At 39.6% G+C, this 15,963-nt stretch overlaps 2 protein-coding genes across 8 annotated transcripts; one reads left to right on the top strand and one right to left on the bottom strand.

The window, feature by feature from the left end:
- Positions 1-57: 57 nt before the first annotated feature.
- rhbdd3 (rhomboid domain containing 3) lies at positions 58-3,102 on the bottom strand. Its single transcript, XM_030142885.1, has 5 exons — positions 2,577-3,102; positions 2,093-2,476; positions 1,160-1,286; positions 812-1,063; positions 58-680 (listed from the first exon to the last, which is right to left on the bottom strand). The coding sequence occupies exons 1-5, from the start codon at positions 2,737-2,739 to the stop codon at positions 512-514; spliced, it is 1,095 nt and encodes a 364-aa protein (XP_029998745.1). The 5' UTR covers positions 2,740-3,102; the 3' UTR covers positions 58-511.
- A 1,687-nt stretch (positions 3,103-4,789) lies between these two features.
- ewsr1b (EWS RNA-binding protein 1b) lies at positions 4,790-13,049 on the top strand. 7 transcript variants are annotated; one of them, XM_030142864.1, is made up of 15 exons: positions 4,790-4,875; positions 5,351-5,387; positions 5,616-5,667; positions 5,865-5,988; positions 6,099-6,294; positions 6,380-6,642; positions 7,263-7,422; positions 10,442-10,479; positions 11,046-11,078; positions 11,183-11,298; positions 11,383-11,512; positions 11,603-11,713; positions 11,929-12,055; positions 12,180-12,536; positions 12,692-13,049. In XM_030142864.1, the coding sequence occupies exons 1-15, from the start codon at positions 4,860-4,862 to the stop codon at positions 12,726-12,728; spliced, it is 1,797 nt and encodes a 598-aa protein (XP_029998724.1). In that variant the 5' UTR covers positions 4,790-4,859; the 3' UTR covers positions 12,729-13,049. The 7 variants fall into 7 exon arrangements, with proteins under 7 accessions (XP_029998724.1, XP_029998722.1, XP_029998721.1 ...); XM_030142862.1 differs by having other exon boundaries at positions 5,850-5,988; XM_030142861.1 differs by having other exon boundaries at positions 5,847-5,988; positions 10,445-10,479.
- The last annotated feature ends 2,914 nt before the right edge of the window (positions 13,050-15,963 follow it).

The raw sequence follows: 15,963 nt of genomic DNA, 5'->3' as shown, positions 1-15,963 counted from the left end.
CTGGTAAACTAAAACTGCTTAAACTGTCCAGATGAAAAGACTTGGTATTGTTTTTTCATCTTATATCAAACTTATTGTGAACTATTTAAAATGATCAACTGTAGTTTATTTTGTAATCTGTCGTGTAACCATTTCATACTTTGAACTTTTTTCTTGCAATTGTGTTATTGTGTTAAAATAATCTTGTCTAGATGATTGATGTAATAAAATGATGTTCATTTTTTTTTTACGTCATTTGTCATTTTTGTCACACTACTCGTTAAATACTATTGTAAATAAATGGCATCCAACATTCCAGATGTATACTTTATGTGTAACAACATAAATTGTATCCTAAACAGTAAAGCGTGAATCTAAGTAAGTGTCATAGTTGTGAAAAGAGAACAACTCTCCCTTTTTTCCCCCCAATTCTGAACATTAAAAAAGGACATAAAAGTAGCCCACAGGGAAAATCTAATACTAAAGCTCAGCAAAACCCAAGCATGAGTCAGCCCACTGCAGGTGAGGTGGCCTAGTTACTCTTTGGAGGAAGAGAAGTCTTTCCTGTGGATACCATCACAGCTTCTTCCCCAATGCTGTCATCAATAAGCAGGGAAATGGCGCCATCTAGCTGCTTTGATGCTGCTAACGCCACAACAGCTTTCTCTGTAGGGAAACCCATCTTCTCCAGCTGCTGAAGTCTAAAAGGAAACAACGCCAGTCTTTTAATAAATGATGAATAATTGTTTGTCTAATTATGTAAATGATAAAAACATTTAAAAGATTGTTTGAGTGTTTCAATAAGTGACTAATTGTCAGAGGTAAGACTAACCGCAGAGAGGAAACGGATGATTTGGGCACCTCCACTTTAGCATCCGGGTTGTCAGGGGCATCCTGCAGGGAGGCCAGTATCCCTGCTCTTAACATTTGTTCCTCCAACACCTCGGCCTCAGACAAGGTAGCAGATTGCTCCATTATCCAGGCAGGCATTGGCTCCACCCATGGGTGCTGGTTCAAAAGGTAGGGATCCCTCAAGGAATGATCTGCCTCATTTATTTTTGGCACTGGAGAAAATGAGCTAGATCTGCACACAGGTAAAATCGATAAGCACTGTTACTGTCATTTGCAAGTGACCGTGGATATTTAATAACACTTTACATGTTAAACTGGTTGGCCATACCTCCGTGAGGTAGTGTAGGTGGGCAATCTAAGCCTGGCTGAGGTGACAACATATGTCCAATCAGGAATGATATCCAAGATTCTGGTCTCTTCCAGTTCCTGTAACGTCCCAATGAAGGACTGACGATCTGGGACTTACATTAAGAATAATAACCAAACAAATTTGAGGCTTATTAGCAAAAAACTGAAGAGTAAAACTAAAGTTGAGCAATATTTTGAACTAATTCAACTGAGCTTTTTCTCTCTGAAAGTCATGAAAAATGCCTGAATAAAAACATTGGGATTAGTACACTCTTGAATTGGAAATAACAGATTTTTTTTTCACCATCTGACCCAGTCTTAATTAAAAGTAAAACTAGGTGTCTTAAAATTAGTCAACCAAAACAAATTTTCAAAAATACAGAAACAACAAGCAATATAGCACAACCTAATACAAAACAGAGTTGCAGGTAAAGACTGCTTATTACCTAATACAATATTAAAGTCATTAAACCACATACCCATAAAGATGATGCATTCTTTCTTGGCATATAGGAAATTAAAGCTCTCTTCAAAACTCCTTAAAACCTACATGGAACATTCAAACTATGTAAAAATGCAACCAAATCTTGTCAGATCCTCAAACTGAAATCACACTGAAAGAAAACATAAAAAATTATAAGCTAAGAAAATGCTCAGAATGTCAATAAGTCTGGCCTGTATAATGGGTTAAATGATCCCTTAAAACTGTATCCCTTGTAGGTTAAAAGCAGTAATTCTTCCTACTGTCATCAAGAGGCTTGAAGGACAAAGGTGCACCACCCATCATCAACAACCTTTGCTTTGGTGCACTTACATTCCAGGAACAAAAGGTGAGATAATTACATTATAAATTATGATTATACAAGTTTATATTGGCACAGCCCTCAAAGTGCTGTGTAAAACTGTAGGATACAATTGTGTCCGATGCATATGGCACAGAAATGAAGCAGAGCAGGTGTCCCAGGCAGCAGCATCAAGCCAAGCAAAAGAAGAAGCCAGGGAAGAAACCAGACTGGCAAACACCTCAGTAATCTCCTCTGTGTTACTTGTCGACACTGTGCAGTAAACAGAGCCAGCTGGATCGCAGAGTAACCACAGAAGCGACTCGCTCCAACCCCACCGACAAACAGGACGAGGGTGTAAATAAAAGGTAATAAGGCTGTGGTCAGGATGGAGAGGCTGAGGAAGGCGACTGTTCCCCACCGACGCTCCTGACAAGGTCCGACCAACAGCAGAAATGCAACACTGATGAGCAGAGAGGGTGAATCATCATGACTGAAGGCGTACAGGAACACATCTGAGGAGGAGAAAAAAGACACCACAGTTTTACCTCCACCAACATTTTATAGGTCTGCATGTGAACACTGAAGCAGGGCGTCAATAGCAAGTACAGTTACCTCTGAATCTCGGAAATTCTCCCCCTGGGCCAACGCTGAGGTTTGCTTGGACACCCCCAGCATAAATCAGCAACATAAAACTTGCTAGTAAAGATGTTCCTATAAAGAATCCAGGGCGATCTGAACCAAACCAAAACCATACTGACAATATGCGATCTAGCATTATTTAACAGCAGCTGTATTTTCTTCACTCGCTTATTCACTATGGCATAATCCCCATAAACTACCATCTATATGGGCTCACAATTAGCACGAAAATCATGGAGCAGGAATCTCCAACCCTCTTTATTTATTTGCCATTAATATGACAGTGAGCACGCATTACTTTTAACTTGGCTAGCCGCAAATACTCCTTCGTCTATCTTTGCCGCTCTCTAACAACGCGTATAACGAGCCTACACATTTTACTGCAAATTTAATATCCCTGCTGCTCCTCTTACCAGAGAAAACATACGTGTATATGTTAGAAACTAAACATGCCGGCATAAAAAAGAACAAGCAAGAGGAAAGGCTAGATGCTCAGTTCCGTGTTATGTCACGTGGTGTGATTTGTTACGATGTCATTGGCCGTTTTAAAACCATGGAGACGCTTTGCTGCCACCTATTGGGCAGACTTTATCAAGACGTTCATGATGGCTATGAACGAGTGGAAAAAAAGCAGGCCTAGTTATTACCAAGAATTTTTAGACAACTTTTCTTCTCTTATTTATTTATTTATTTTATTTTATTTTTTTACTTTATACTTTTCTGCATTCATTTTGCAGCTTTTAGTTACTGATTACCTTTTAACTGAAGATTTTACTGAATGAATAATATTACAAACCATTCACAAACACCACACCTTAAAGGAGTACACTAGTGGTTTTAGGTCTTTTTCCATTATGCCATTGTAAAAAAAAAAACAATCTCTGGTCACCTCACATTTCAAACTATTATTGGACAATTACCAGTTAGGTTTCAGTTTTAATAATGTAGTGATGCCAAATGGTATAATGACATCGACCACACGAGTATTTTCAGGCTACTTTATGTTTAATAATAACAATAATAATGGACTGGATTTTGATGGCACTTTTGAAAACATTTCACATTCACACACTGGTGGTGGTAAGAAAAATCTGTAGCCACACTTGCAAACTAGATAGATAGATTTGAAATCATTAATTACAAAGGAAGAGGAGTATCTTCTTCCCTGAAGGGAATTTTTAATCTTTAATTAACCCTCTTATCCATTTAATTATTTAATCATTCGTTGGGACAGAATGCATGAGTGGTTAATTAGACAGAGTACACCTTGTAATACGTCTTTAATTTACTAATGCTTATTTTTTTATCTTCTTAAATTAATTTGTCTTGCTGCATATACTTACTTCAGCAATGTTATAGTCCTCTTAAGGCTCTGAGTCTCACCTTCATCAATTTCATTTCTTTTCTCCTTTTTTTTTGTTAACTGTGGGAATAATTTTTCTTGGCAGTTCTTGGTTCAACTGGACTAGTTTAGCTCTTTTGAAAACGTTTCGTCTCTCATCCAAGAGACTTCTTCAGTTCTAATAACTGGTGGGGGAAACTGGAGTGGTAAACCTATAGGGGGAACGGTCTGCGTAGGTGTTAATCCCAATTTAAGGCTCATAAAGTGTCTGTGTGTGTGTGGGGGGGGGGGGGGCAGCAGCATTCCTGGGGGTTAGGGTCGTTGTTGGGTATTGTGTGTGGGTTTCAGGATCGTTGACGAGGGGTGGGTCACTGTCCAAAGCCTTCGGGGGGTGCGGGGGTGCGGCTTGGTGTCAGGTGTGGAAGTTTGTTGGTTGAAAACTTTTTGGGAAAATTATTTAAAATGGTGTCATAGGTTTTTAATAGGTAGTGTCTCAGACCACCACCTCTGTTCAGTGAAGAATTTTCCATTTACACAAAAATGGCTTCTTTGACTCCTCTCTCAAACCATTTGTGTTCTCTGGCCAATATTCTGACATTGCTGTCCTCACAGGAGTGTCCTACACAGACATCTGTGGGAATAATAATAAAATGTTAAAAAGTCGTGCATCACACTATCAAAGTTGTATTTTAATTAAATAATCTTCTACAAGATCTTGTGGATTATAATTAACTCCTCCGCGTCTAATATTTGAGTTTATTTATTCTTACAATGTGAACTTTTGCGACTGTTTCATGCTTTATTCACGTCACGTGACGCTACATCTCGCGACATTATACAGTTTCTCTGACGTGAAGTACCCTTCCTCCACACAGCCGGCTTTGTCAAGTCGTCTCGCACACAAGCAACCCAAAATGGCGTCGGCTCCAGGTAGGTATAAAATCTAAAATAAATGTTAAATATTTTTGAGCAGTTTATTGGTCATCTTTAGATACAATATTGAATTGGGTTGTTTTCGAAAGGTTAGACTTCCATAATCCACCTTTTAACCCCGTCGTTCCATAAAAACAGTTCAGCGTTAGCCGGTAGTAGTTATAAGGCCTAGTCATGCTAGTGCATCCAACTCATTGCGACGTTTTCTTTGAAATGGGTTTTATGGTCTGCATTTTGAGGACGATTATTTACGTCGGGTCGTCCTTTGTTTAGAAGTGTGTTGTTTAGGGTGCGTACCTATGCGATAAAATAGTTTTTTTTCTAAAGTAGTGCTTTGTCGAAGAGTAGTCGTTGCTGGGGTACAACGCTGACGGCCTTATCACTAGCTGGTGTACGCATGCAGTTAGCATTAGCAGGCCAGCTGGCGCGCAAATAATGCCGTGTTTGTTAACGTTTACCTTTCTCTTTACAGATTACAGTTCATACAATCAGACCAGTGCCCAGCAAGGGTGAGTTTGATAATTTCACTAATGACTGAATAGTTGGTTCATTTTAGTGAGTGTATGTTACTGTTTGTGTTGGTAATTGAAATACTTAGTGGCTTAACTGCTCTTTGACTGTTGAGGTTTATGCTATGGACTCGTGTATTAGTATTGAGATGTTCGTTTATGACAGTAGATTTTGAAATGTTTGTATGCTGTAAACCCTTCCATTTATTGTTCCTACTGTATATGCAGCTATGCTTCTTACAGTGCCCAGCCTTCACAAGGATATGGACAGTCTGCACAGGTGAGGTTTTTAGAGATAATTATCAAATTGTATAGTCTGACGATTTCCATTTTAATTCAGCAAGGTTTTAATGGGCATGCCCATTAATTTGTGAATAATTTAGTTAGTTTTGTTATGTTTAAGTAATTGTCCAAATGATTTCTAAAGAAACCGGGGCTTGAATGTCACTCTAATTTTAGCAGGGCTATGGTCAACAGGGCTACAGTGCATATGCCCAACCTGCTGCAGCTGACAGCAGTTACAGCCAGACAACACCTGCAACTGGAGGGTATGCTCAACAGCAGCAACAGTATGGGTCCTCATATGGCCAGTCAGCATCAGGTAAGTCAGCAGTGTGGACCTGACTTGTTAGTTTGTAAATGATGTAGAACATGATCAATCTTAATATATTCAGATTTATTAAACACATTTATTCCCCCTTTATTTCTCAGCTGGCTATCCTGCTGCCCAGGCTACTGCTCATGGCTACTCCCAGTCAACCCAGGGTTATGGTGCCAGTGGTTATGACAGTACTCCTGCAGCTGCTGCTCCAGCTGCCTCTCAGTCTTATGGCTCTCAGCCTGGATATACTGCCCAGTCTGCTTATCCAGGCTATGGCCAGCAGGCAGCTCCCACTGCACCACAGAGGTATGTATTCCAAAGTAAAAATCTAAATCACTAATGTTGTTGAACAGCATGCTTATCATTTTCTTCATCCTCATGTCTTCTACAGTTACAGCTCTAACAGCCAACCGGCTAGCTATAACCAAAATAGCTACTCTCAGCCATCAGCATATGGTCAACAACAGCCTGGCTACCAGGCCCAGCAGTCAGGGTATGGCCAGCAGCAAGGTGGCTACCAACAACAGACCCAGCAGCAGCAACAGGCTCCTCCTGCCTACCCACCCCAGAATGCAGGTTCTTATGGGCAGCCTCCATCCAGCCAATATGGGCAGCAAGGTGGACCACCCAGTTACAACCAGTCAAACCATTACAGTACGTTTTCCAGTTTTCAAACTTATTCCATCTCAGTAAAAGTCCATTGTAATGTCACTGTAAACCAGTGTTTCCCAACCACCGTGCCACAGCACATAAGTGTGCCATATGAAATCATCAGGTGTGCTGTGGAAGATTATCCAATTTCACCTGATTGGTACTCTAAGTGAGCAGCATGATATAGATGCATACAGCTGCACGCACCAATGATCCGCTGTACGTCGACAGTCTCCCGTTTCCCTTTGCAAAGTGAAAGAGAACCAGCCCTGATATGGTGCATTCATTTGAGCCCCCTCACTAGGGATGCGAGGATCAGCAGGTTACCTGCAGGACCCGCAGATCAGGTTGGGGCGGGGGGATATTCCTCTGTTACAGTACGATGGACCTCAGTCCGTAAGCCGAGGGGTCACTAACGCACCCCTCTCAACTTTCTTGTTCCAAGTCTAAATATACATTATATTTCAATAAATAAATGTATTTTTTTGTGACATTTTTATTTGGTAGTGTGCCTTGTGATTTTTCTAATGTAAAATATGTGCTGTGGCTCAAAAAGGTTGGGAAACACTGCTGTAAACAAACTTTGCCTCATGTGTTGACACACCCGTACTCCTTTTCTGTAGGTAATTACAGACAAGATGGCCAGGGTGGAGGGTCCAGTTACTCAGGCTCTGAACCTACAAGGTACCCAGGTGGCAGTGACAACAGGGGACCGGGCAGGGATGGCTTCGACCGAGGAGGAATGATGCATCGGGGTCGTGGTGGCATGGGTCGTGGAATGGGGTAAGTGTCTTTCTTTAGCACTTAACCGCACTACTTTTGCTTTTACAGGTGGTGTGGCCATAAAGGGCAGGGCTGAAGCAACTCCCTGTTGAGGAAAAAAATAGCAATTGACGTTTGTTCTCATGATGTGAATCGGCCACAACTTTGTAGCAATGTAATACTGATAAATTATACATTATTGTATACATTAGAATTCTGTAATAATCCCAAGGACTACAGAAATTTGACAACAGTTGAGGCTATGTATAGTTTCTCTCAGCCCTGCCTTTCAGTTGGCCAAAGGTAAGAAAAATATTCATTTATTTGATGCAAGTTATGATCAGAGACCTGTGCATAATCATTAGTCGAAAAGCTTATCAGAAAAGTTGGAGCTTTTATCAAAAGTTTTGTTAAATATCAAAACGTGTATGTAAGATTGGTCAGGGAATGTAATAGGATCATATTTCAGATCATTTATCATCTACATATTAACAAAATTATGAGTTTCACTCAGCAACATCTTGATAATTAGCCTTTTTGCTCTGAAGCGCTATTTAGTGACAAACCTAACTGCAACCTGATTTCAGTTCAAAGTTACTTGTTTTCCTAACAAAACTAAACTCAGTACTAAAGCATACTGTTAGTGTGTTGTTTCAACACAAGTTGGTTTTTTAAGGGATTTTTAAATACACAGGCCTCATGCAGTGCATTTTGTTACAGTACAAATATATATATATATATCTATTTTAAAGTTTCCTGGGGTTCAACTGAAAAATATTTGGGTCAATATATTTCCACTTAAGGTTTCTAAAGACAAATGCATTCACTGGTGTTTTCATTTTGTGGTTGTTTTTTTTTTTTTTTTTTCCTCGAGGCTGTCTCTGGCAGTAAGAATTTGTCTTCATTTGACTGACTTAATGGGAGAAATGGCAAAAAGGGAAAGTGGTTCCATTTTAAAACAGTCAAATAAATTATTGGTACAAGACCCACATGAGAACAAATATTGAGCACGAGGAGATTGTCAAATTTCTTCTTGGAGTTTCAATGAATTCTGGTCAATCTGTATCTTTTTTTAAATGGGGTTTTCAGTATATTGTGGTTAATACTTCAATATCCATTCAAGCTACAATTCATCAGTGAACACTGGAACGTGCATTAAGGTCAAAACACATTAAGAGCAAATTTGATGCATATCATGCTTTTTTTTTTTTTTTCTATTTGCCAGTTACGGCGAAAATATTGTGTGGTGTCCTTGACTGATTTATTTATTCATTTATTTTTCTCCACAAAGTTATCCAACCCAAGACAGTGAGTGAAATAAAAACAACTGGAAGAACAGCATGGGTTAGTTGAGACAAAGTACACACGTCAACTAGGGCGGTGCAGATGCATTCAGTTCATGGTTTTTAGCTTAGTGTGACTAATCTTTGATCGGTCATAGAGCTTGGCAGTCTGTCTATCATATGTTTCTACTCTCTGCTATGAAAGTGTATCATCATCATAGTTAAATTAGAGCTCATTAACTGGTCCTTGATACTTGACCGGTCAATCAAATTTGCTCTTGATGCAGATTGGACTTTTTGAACCATTTGATCCTGTTTAGCGTATCGTGTCTTCTGTTCATTTTTAGCCGGAAATGGTTTGACCCATTCAAAAAATCAAACTAGCTCTCTTGAGCAGGAATAAGATGTTAAGTTGTCACAAAAGCCATGGGTGTTCTGGTGGCCAGATTTTAATCTGTGGTTTAGATGTAATCCTAATAACACAAAACTGTACAAAGTTTCCCAAAAAGTGTAAACAAGAGCTGTCAGTCTTCATACAAGTTTTTAAATTATTTTATTAATTTTTGAATTTCCAGGTACATGGCTATAATTTTAGCTGTCCATTCTTCAAAATGGTGTAGTTCTCAGGACAGTTAATATTTTTTGGTTCATCAGTGTAAACCCTTTTACACAGAGATTTTGAACATCTGCCTTTTGGCTCAGGGAATACACGCACACAAATGCAGATTCATTTTCAAGACTTTAATTTAACAGCATTGACTAAGTCTAACATTGAAATGGAAAACTAGACATAGAAGCATGATTACATTTAGAAATTGAGGTGCAGAATAGATGTGTTATAGGTTGTTAGTTTGGCACAGGTTTAATTGTATGTTCTGGGGGGAGGTGGGGGGGGGGGTCACCCAATGTCATTTTGAAATGTTTAAGATTGTTTTTGTGGTTTGAAATACAACTGTTTATCACATTCTTTTGAGCACCTTTTAACATGCTTTGTCACATTTATACCGTACAGGTAACACTGAGAGCCATTTAAAATCATCTATTCTCTAAAAAGTATCTGTACTCGGTACAGAGTCGCCAGCTTAAGCAGCAAGAGGGAGCTTAAACAAAGATTCGGGTTCTGCCTTTTTTCAAGACCTGAGGATGGTGTTTCTTTTATGAAAACATGATGGGCATTTTTATGGATCAAGTGTTTGTTTTTAATTTAAAACTAGCAAATGTAAAAATGTTTTTTTTGTTTGTTTTTTGTTTTGTTAAACAATGTATAATTGTATTTATATTTTTATTACCTGGTGGATGTAATCGCCTTAATCTTGTAAAATTTCAGATGCATTGTCTGTCTTTACACATTTGAGTCATAAGTTTGGAACCTGTTTATTAAATAAGTGCATTTCTTTGTGGGTACAACCATGTATACCATCAATGCATCTGAAATCTTTCTACATGTATACAAATGTTTGCGCTATGTCACATTTTTCCAAGGCAGTGAAAATGTGTTAAGACATTATTATACCTCTGCACTGTATCCACTACTGAAAACTGTCACTGAACTTGTATTCTGTTAGAAAAGGAATGACACTTAGTTAATCCACTTTTCCCCTCAGTTAGATTGTACATTGATAACTTTGGGGGGTTTTGAAGTTGCTGTTAAGATAGTTAGAATGTTTTCATTAATCCTCAATCAAGCCACTTTGCTCGAGCCATGGAAGTGGCTGTAAAAGGGAAATCGCCTTCATATCTCCATTTATTCCCCATAGCAGCGCTGGAGACAGAGGTGGCTTCAGTAAGCCTGGTGGTAAGTTAACGAGTATTACACTGGTTAGTCCATTCAAAGCCTTAAACTTTTTGAGATGTACGTTTTCGAGTATTTATCAGTGTTACATTGTGGTATGTAAATCAACACATCTGAAAGTATTGGGGAAATTTTGTTTCAATGCCTGAGACCATTTTCCTTGGGGTACTCGGTATTATTCAGTCATGGCTTACGGTCTTACAAAGAGTTTTTAACAGGTTAATGACAAATTTCCACTGGTAACATTGTCTGTTTTACTGGTTAAACAAATCCATGAACTGAAGTCTGGGGTTTTTTTTGTGGATTTCTTACTGGTCTTAGAGGCTTTTCAAACAATGACAATTATTTGACCAAGGGTTTGAGGTATTTTATTTTCCATTCAATATATCTCATGACAATCGTGGTGAACCATAAGGTGCCATTTTTCACTTCCCAATATGGCTGACAGTGTCTATAAGGGAATGGCTTCAAAATCTTTTGTAATACTCCTCAGGTGTTGTACATTTGACTCAAGTTGCAGTTACTGATTTTTCTTACCCTGTTTCTCTATTGCGTCTGATGGACCCCAGGACCCATGGGTGGCGACAACGAGCGTGATGCTGGTAAGTCATGTTAAAACATCTTCATCGTTAGCCCTGACTGTTTCTGCAGTGGACACCTGTCATTCAAAAGTCCAAACTTAACAATGGATTAATTCCTTTTGTAGGACGCCCTGAAGAGCAGGATGACTCTGAGAACAGCACAATCTATATCACTGGATTGACTGAGAAGGCTACCTTGGAGGAGATGGCTGAATTCTTCAAACATGTTGGCCCAATCCGGGTAAGAAAATCTCCTACCTTTAAATGAGATGATGTGAGGAAAAACTGACATTGAATTTTTAAACAAATACGTGTGTATGTTCAGATGAACCGCAGACTGGGCCAGCCTGCCATCAACATCTACACAGACAAGGACACAGGAAAACCCAAAGGAGATGCCACTCTGTCGTATGAGGAGCCCATCTGCGCTAAAGCAGCTGTGGAGTATTTTGATGGTATGTTGTACTGATTGAGCATAATGCACCTGATAGAATGATAAATGTATCTAAAAGCACATTGTAAGGTTATCTGATTCTTAATTGTAGGAAAGGAGTTCCAAGGCAGAAGACTGAAAGTATCCATGGCACGCCGTAAACCTATGATGGGTGGCATGAGAGGCGGCATGCCCATGCGAGATGGCATGATGGGTCGAGGAGGTAAATGAAGGGAATTGCTGTATAAGCTCAAATCTGAGCCAGTAAATCTGTAAGCATAAACTGTTCATATGAAGCACAAACGTCTCATCTGTACATCGTAACAATTTACATTTAGAATAGCAATACATTTTTGGCGCTTTTAACCTCTCCTCATGAAACCACCTGAATAATTTATGACAATGTGATAATTTGAGGAAAAACCTTGTCTTCATCAGGCATGATGGGCCGTGGAGGAGACCGTGGTGGATTTGGGCCACGAGGTGGTCCACGTGGTATGGGACGAGGAGGACCCACTGGAGGCAACATGCAGCAGAGGGCAGGAGACTGGGAGTGTCCTAACCCGTATGTTACACTCTGCACAGCACTGACATGTGGCTGAATAACATGAACTGTATAAACGGTATTTCACAAATTGCATTTATGTGACCTGGGTTACAATATTCACTATGTGATGTTACATTCATAGGGGTTGTGGAAACCAGAACTTTGCGTGGAGGATGGAGTGCAACCAGTGCAAGGCTCCCAAACCTGAAGGACTGGGTGGTGGCCCTCCATTCCCACCTGGAGGTGACAGAGGCAGAGGTGGCATGGGAATGCGTGGAGGTAGAGGTATGGACCGCGGTGGGCCAGCCGGAGCTGGAGGCCCAGGTGGCCCTGGAGGGTTCCGCGGCGGCTGGGGAGGTGATCGCGGCGGCTTCAGAGGACGTGGTGGAATGGATAGAGGCGGGTTCCGCGGTGCAGGGCGTGGAGGACCACCCATGGACAGAATGGGTGGCAGAGGTGGAAGAGGAATGGGCCCACCTGGGGGCAAGATGGATATGAGGTGGGATTTGTTATCAGTTTTAGCATCACTTTGTAATCAGATGCTCTGAATACTTGTAGAACTCCTGACAGCACTGAATTGTAATGTTGAATGAAGAGTTATAAAACGAACAATAATGACCTGATCTTTATATTGCTCTTCCTCCTTTTTTTCAGGGACCACCGCCAGGAGCGCCGGGACCGACCCTATTGAAATACTTCTTGACCGTTCCTCTTGTGGAATTTGATTTTTAAGACAACAACTTTTAATTTATGATTCCATGTTTTGGTGGCAATAGAAGTCTCCTGTGCGGTTAAATTCAACATGTTTTCTTATTTTAGTTTGCCCATCTTTATGCTACATTTGTACTTTGCATGTTTGTTTTTTTTGTTGTCATTTTTTTAAAAATATGCTGTTAGTTTTCACATCGTATTGTAAAATGCTATATTTTTCATTCGTTAACATGGTTCCCCTTTCCCATGACTGACAATTGTATGTTACATTTGGGAAATAAAATTTTACTGATTTCATGAATGTTTTGTGAAGTTACTCATACAGACAAATCTGAAGCACAGTTAAATGTTGAAGTAAAACCCTCCACTCTAATCTGTTACAACATCTGAAGCAAAGAAACTCCTCCTAACTGCCCCTCGGGGATGAATAAAGTTTACTCTGATTCTGAAGCTTTCTTTAAAAAGGGAGCCACACATTGGCAGGATGATGCAGATGAGTAGTTGGATTCTGGTAGTTTATCCTGTGTTATTCACTGGGTAGCGTATGATACCATTTTTGTAATGGTGGGCTGAGGAATGGAATCAACACTTGTGAATTTTTTTTTTTTTCCATAGTCTAGATCCTGCAGAACAGGCAGGATAGTAGCTCTCGAGGACCAGGGTTGATGACCTCAGTTTTAGATGTTTCCCTCTTCCAGCACACGTGATGAATAGCAGGCTTCTGCAGAGCTTTATGATAGGCTTGTCATTTGAATCAGGTGTGTTGGAAGAGGGAAGCATCTAAAACATGCCGAATAGTAGCACCCGAGGATCAGGTTTGGTGACAAGTGGTCTGGAGAGTACACGTATTCACGTGCACATCTGACCTACTGTTTGTACATCTTTTTAGCCAGTAGGTGGCATGGTTTTGACTTAAATTGCTGGTGCTGCAACTCTGAATCTGAGTTAATTTATAGCACATTCTGTCCCTGACATCTGCCCAACACATGGTTATTAAAGTTTTCTGCTTTATTACTTGTGCAGTATCACATCTTTTGCACTTCGTCTTTTTTTTTTTTCTCTGTATAATAGTTACATTCTTAGAATTTTATTTTTGGTGGTGGTACAGTTCATCTCAACAGTTTGACTCTGTGTTGGCATGATTAAAAATAGCCCAAATATTTATTATGTATGTCTGAAAACAAATCTGTTGCAAAGGAAAGCCAAGAGTTTTAAGTAGCTCAAAAGTTCATCTTTAATGACTAATGTTCTAGATGTAACTTTTACATTATTGGGTTTCTTAAACGTATGACATATATTGCAGCTGGCATCTTAAAGTGGTTCTCACTTGCAGTGGCCAGTTGCTTATGTGGATTAATAGAGTGCTGAATTCTCTCCCCCAACCCACCCACCCACCCTCTGTCTCCCTCTGACAGAAAAGCTGATTCATCCAGGCCCAGAAAATGATCTCATCAACCCCCACCTTTTCCCTCTCTCTCCCTCCCTCTCTCTCTCTTTTTCCCTCTATCTTCCGCTCCCTCCCTTCCTTTCTTTCTCTCCTTAAACAGACATCCCCCTTTTTAAATGAAAACAAGTCCTCCTCATCGGTGGGCTACGCTGAAATTTAAACAATCACACATTGTATCAGACAGAATATTTTAAAGGGGAAGTCAGACCATATACTGCATTTGCACTCATGTAAATATGTAAGAGTCAGTTTTAAGTTGTATTCACTAATGTTTTTTGGGATTCATGGCAACTTCTAATCATGCACTGCCCATTGTTTCTAGATTTATCTGATGGTACATCTAAAACCACAACTTTGTCTGGTGTTTGTCATACTATTTAAAACCTGTAAATCAAGTTTCTCACACCAAGGTTTTACCTAAAAACACCTTATGGAGTTTTGAAGCTATGTGTCAGTGCTTTTAATTGTTTATTCTCAATGCGATGAGAATAATTTGATGTAAACACAGACTCAGACTCATTCAACTTCACACAAAACTTGTCTTAACTTACCCTGATAGTGTTATAAGAGCAACCTTGTTATCTTGCATAGTATGTGATGTTAATCACTTTTTAGCATCCACACAGCAGATCATGTGGTCCTGAATTAGTTACTTGTGCTTTGTTTACAGCCTGCTTTGCTTGACTGTGTAAGAGTGTGACTATCTCCCTTCTAATCCTCAATCTTCTGCTGTTTTATGTTTCAGGACTCAAAGGCCTTATCGCCTCAGGTGTGAGACATTCATGCAAACTGATATATACACATTTATTACATGTTACAAACCAGTTAAAACTTTACTGAACTTCTTTGTCTTCTCATCACTTAATCATTACTTGTGTAGAACTTGTGAATTTCTTGGAAAAAGCACTCTTCCTGTCTCATGATGCTTTTAAAGACCTTTGTCACTTTAGGTTTAGGCGAGAACCCACACAAAGACCTGTTTGTTTAGAGTATGAAATCTATTTATGTGGAAACTCAAATAAATATCTGATATTCTCATAAGAAGGGCACAAGACCAATGCAGTCGGTCCAATAAATAAATAAATAATCACAATGTGTGAGATATGATAAGGATGAAGAAGATGGATCTAGTATTTATAGTTAGTGGAGAAATAGTCATTTTGGACCAGTTACATCAACTGTCTGAAGTATCTTTGGGGTATGAATAAGTCTACTGAAAACTTGTTTTCGTTTTTATGTAGGAAAATGTGTCTATTTGTAGGTATTTAATGTACTGTTGCCCTTCTTGGCCAGGTCACTTTTGAAAAAGAGATTTTTAATCTCAGTAAGGTTTTCCTGGTTAAATAAAGATAATAAATAAAAGTCTAAATTACCCCAGTTTACAGAGGAGTCTGATATATTTAAGCTGTATTTACCTCCGCCAAGTAGGTTATGTTTTTGCCAGGGTTTGTTTGTCTGTCTGTCTGTTTGTTTGTCTGTCCGTTAGTGTGCAACATAACTCAAAAAGTTATGGACAGATTTTGATGAAAAATTTCAGGGTTTGTTGGAAATGGGATAAGGAAGAAATGATTAAATTTTGGTGGTGATCGGGGGTGGGGGGGGCCCACGGGGGGGCGCAGACCAGAAAATGTCATCAAAATCTGTCCATAACTTTTTGAGTTATGTTGCACACTAACGGACAGACAAACAAACAGACAGACAGACAAACAAACCCTGGCAAAAACATAACCTCCTTGGCGTGAGGGCACTGATCAGCCTTGGCGGAGGT

This window comes from Sphaeramia orbicularis, chromosome 9, assembly GCF_902148855.1.
Source record: "Sphaeramia orbicularis chromosome 9, fSphaOr1.1, whole genome shotgun sequence".
Taxonomy (NCBI): Eukaryota; Metazoa; Chordata; class Actinopteri; order Kurtiformes; family Apogonidae; genus Sphaeramia; species Sphaeramia orbicularis.
Note: the sequence above shows the minus strand (reverse complement) of the source record. Positions and strands in the feature narration are given on the sequence as shown.

Coding starts and splice junctions, on each gene's coding strand:
- rhbdd3 (XM_030142885.1), bottom strand. CDS start 2,739: ATGCTAGATCGCATATTGTCAGTATGGTTTTGGTTTGGTTCAGATCGC. Junction 1,064..1,159: donor ACCTACACTACCTCACGGAG/GTATGGCCAACC, acceptor ACCTGTGTGCAG/ATCTAGCTCATTTTCTCCAG. Junction 681..811: donor TCATCCGTTTCCTCTCTGCG/GTTAGTCTTACC, acceptor GTTTCCTTTTAG/ACTTCAGCAGCTGGAGAAGA.
- ewsr1b (XM_030142860.1), top strand. Junction 7,423..10,441: donor GGCATGGGTCGTGGAATGGG/GTAAGTGTCTTT, acceptor TATTCCCCATAG/CAGCGCTGGAGACAGAGGTG. Junction 11,299..11,382: donor AACATGTTGGCCCAATCCGG/GTAAGAAAATCT, acceptor GTGTATGTTCAG/ATGAACCGCAGACTGGGCCA.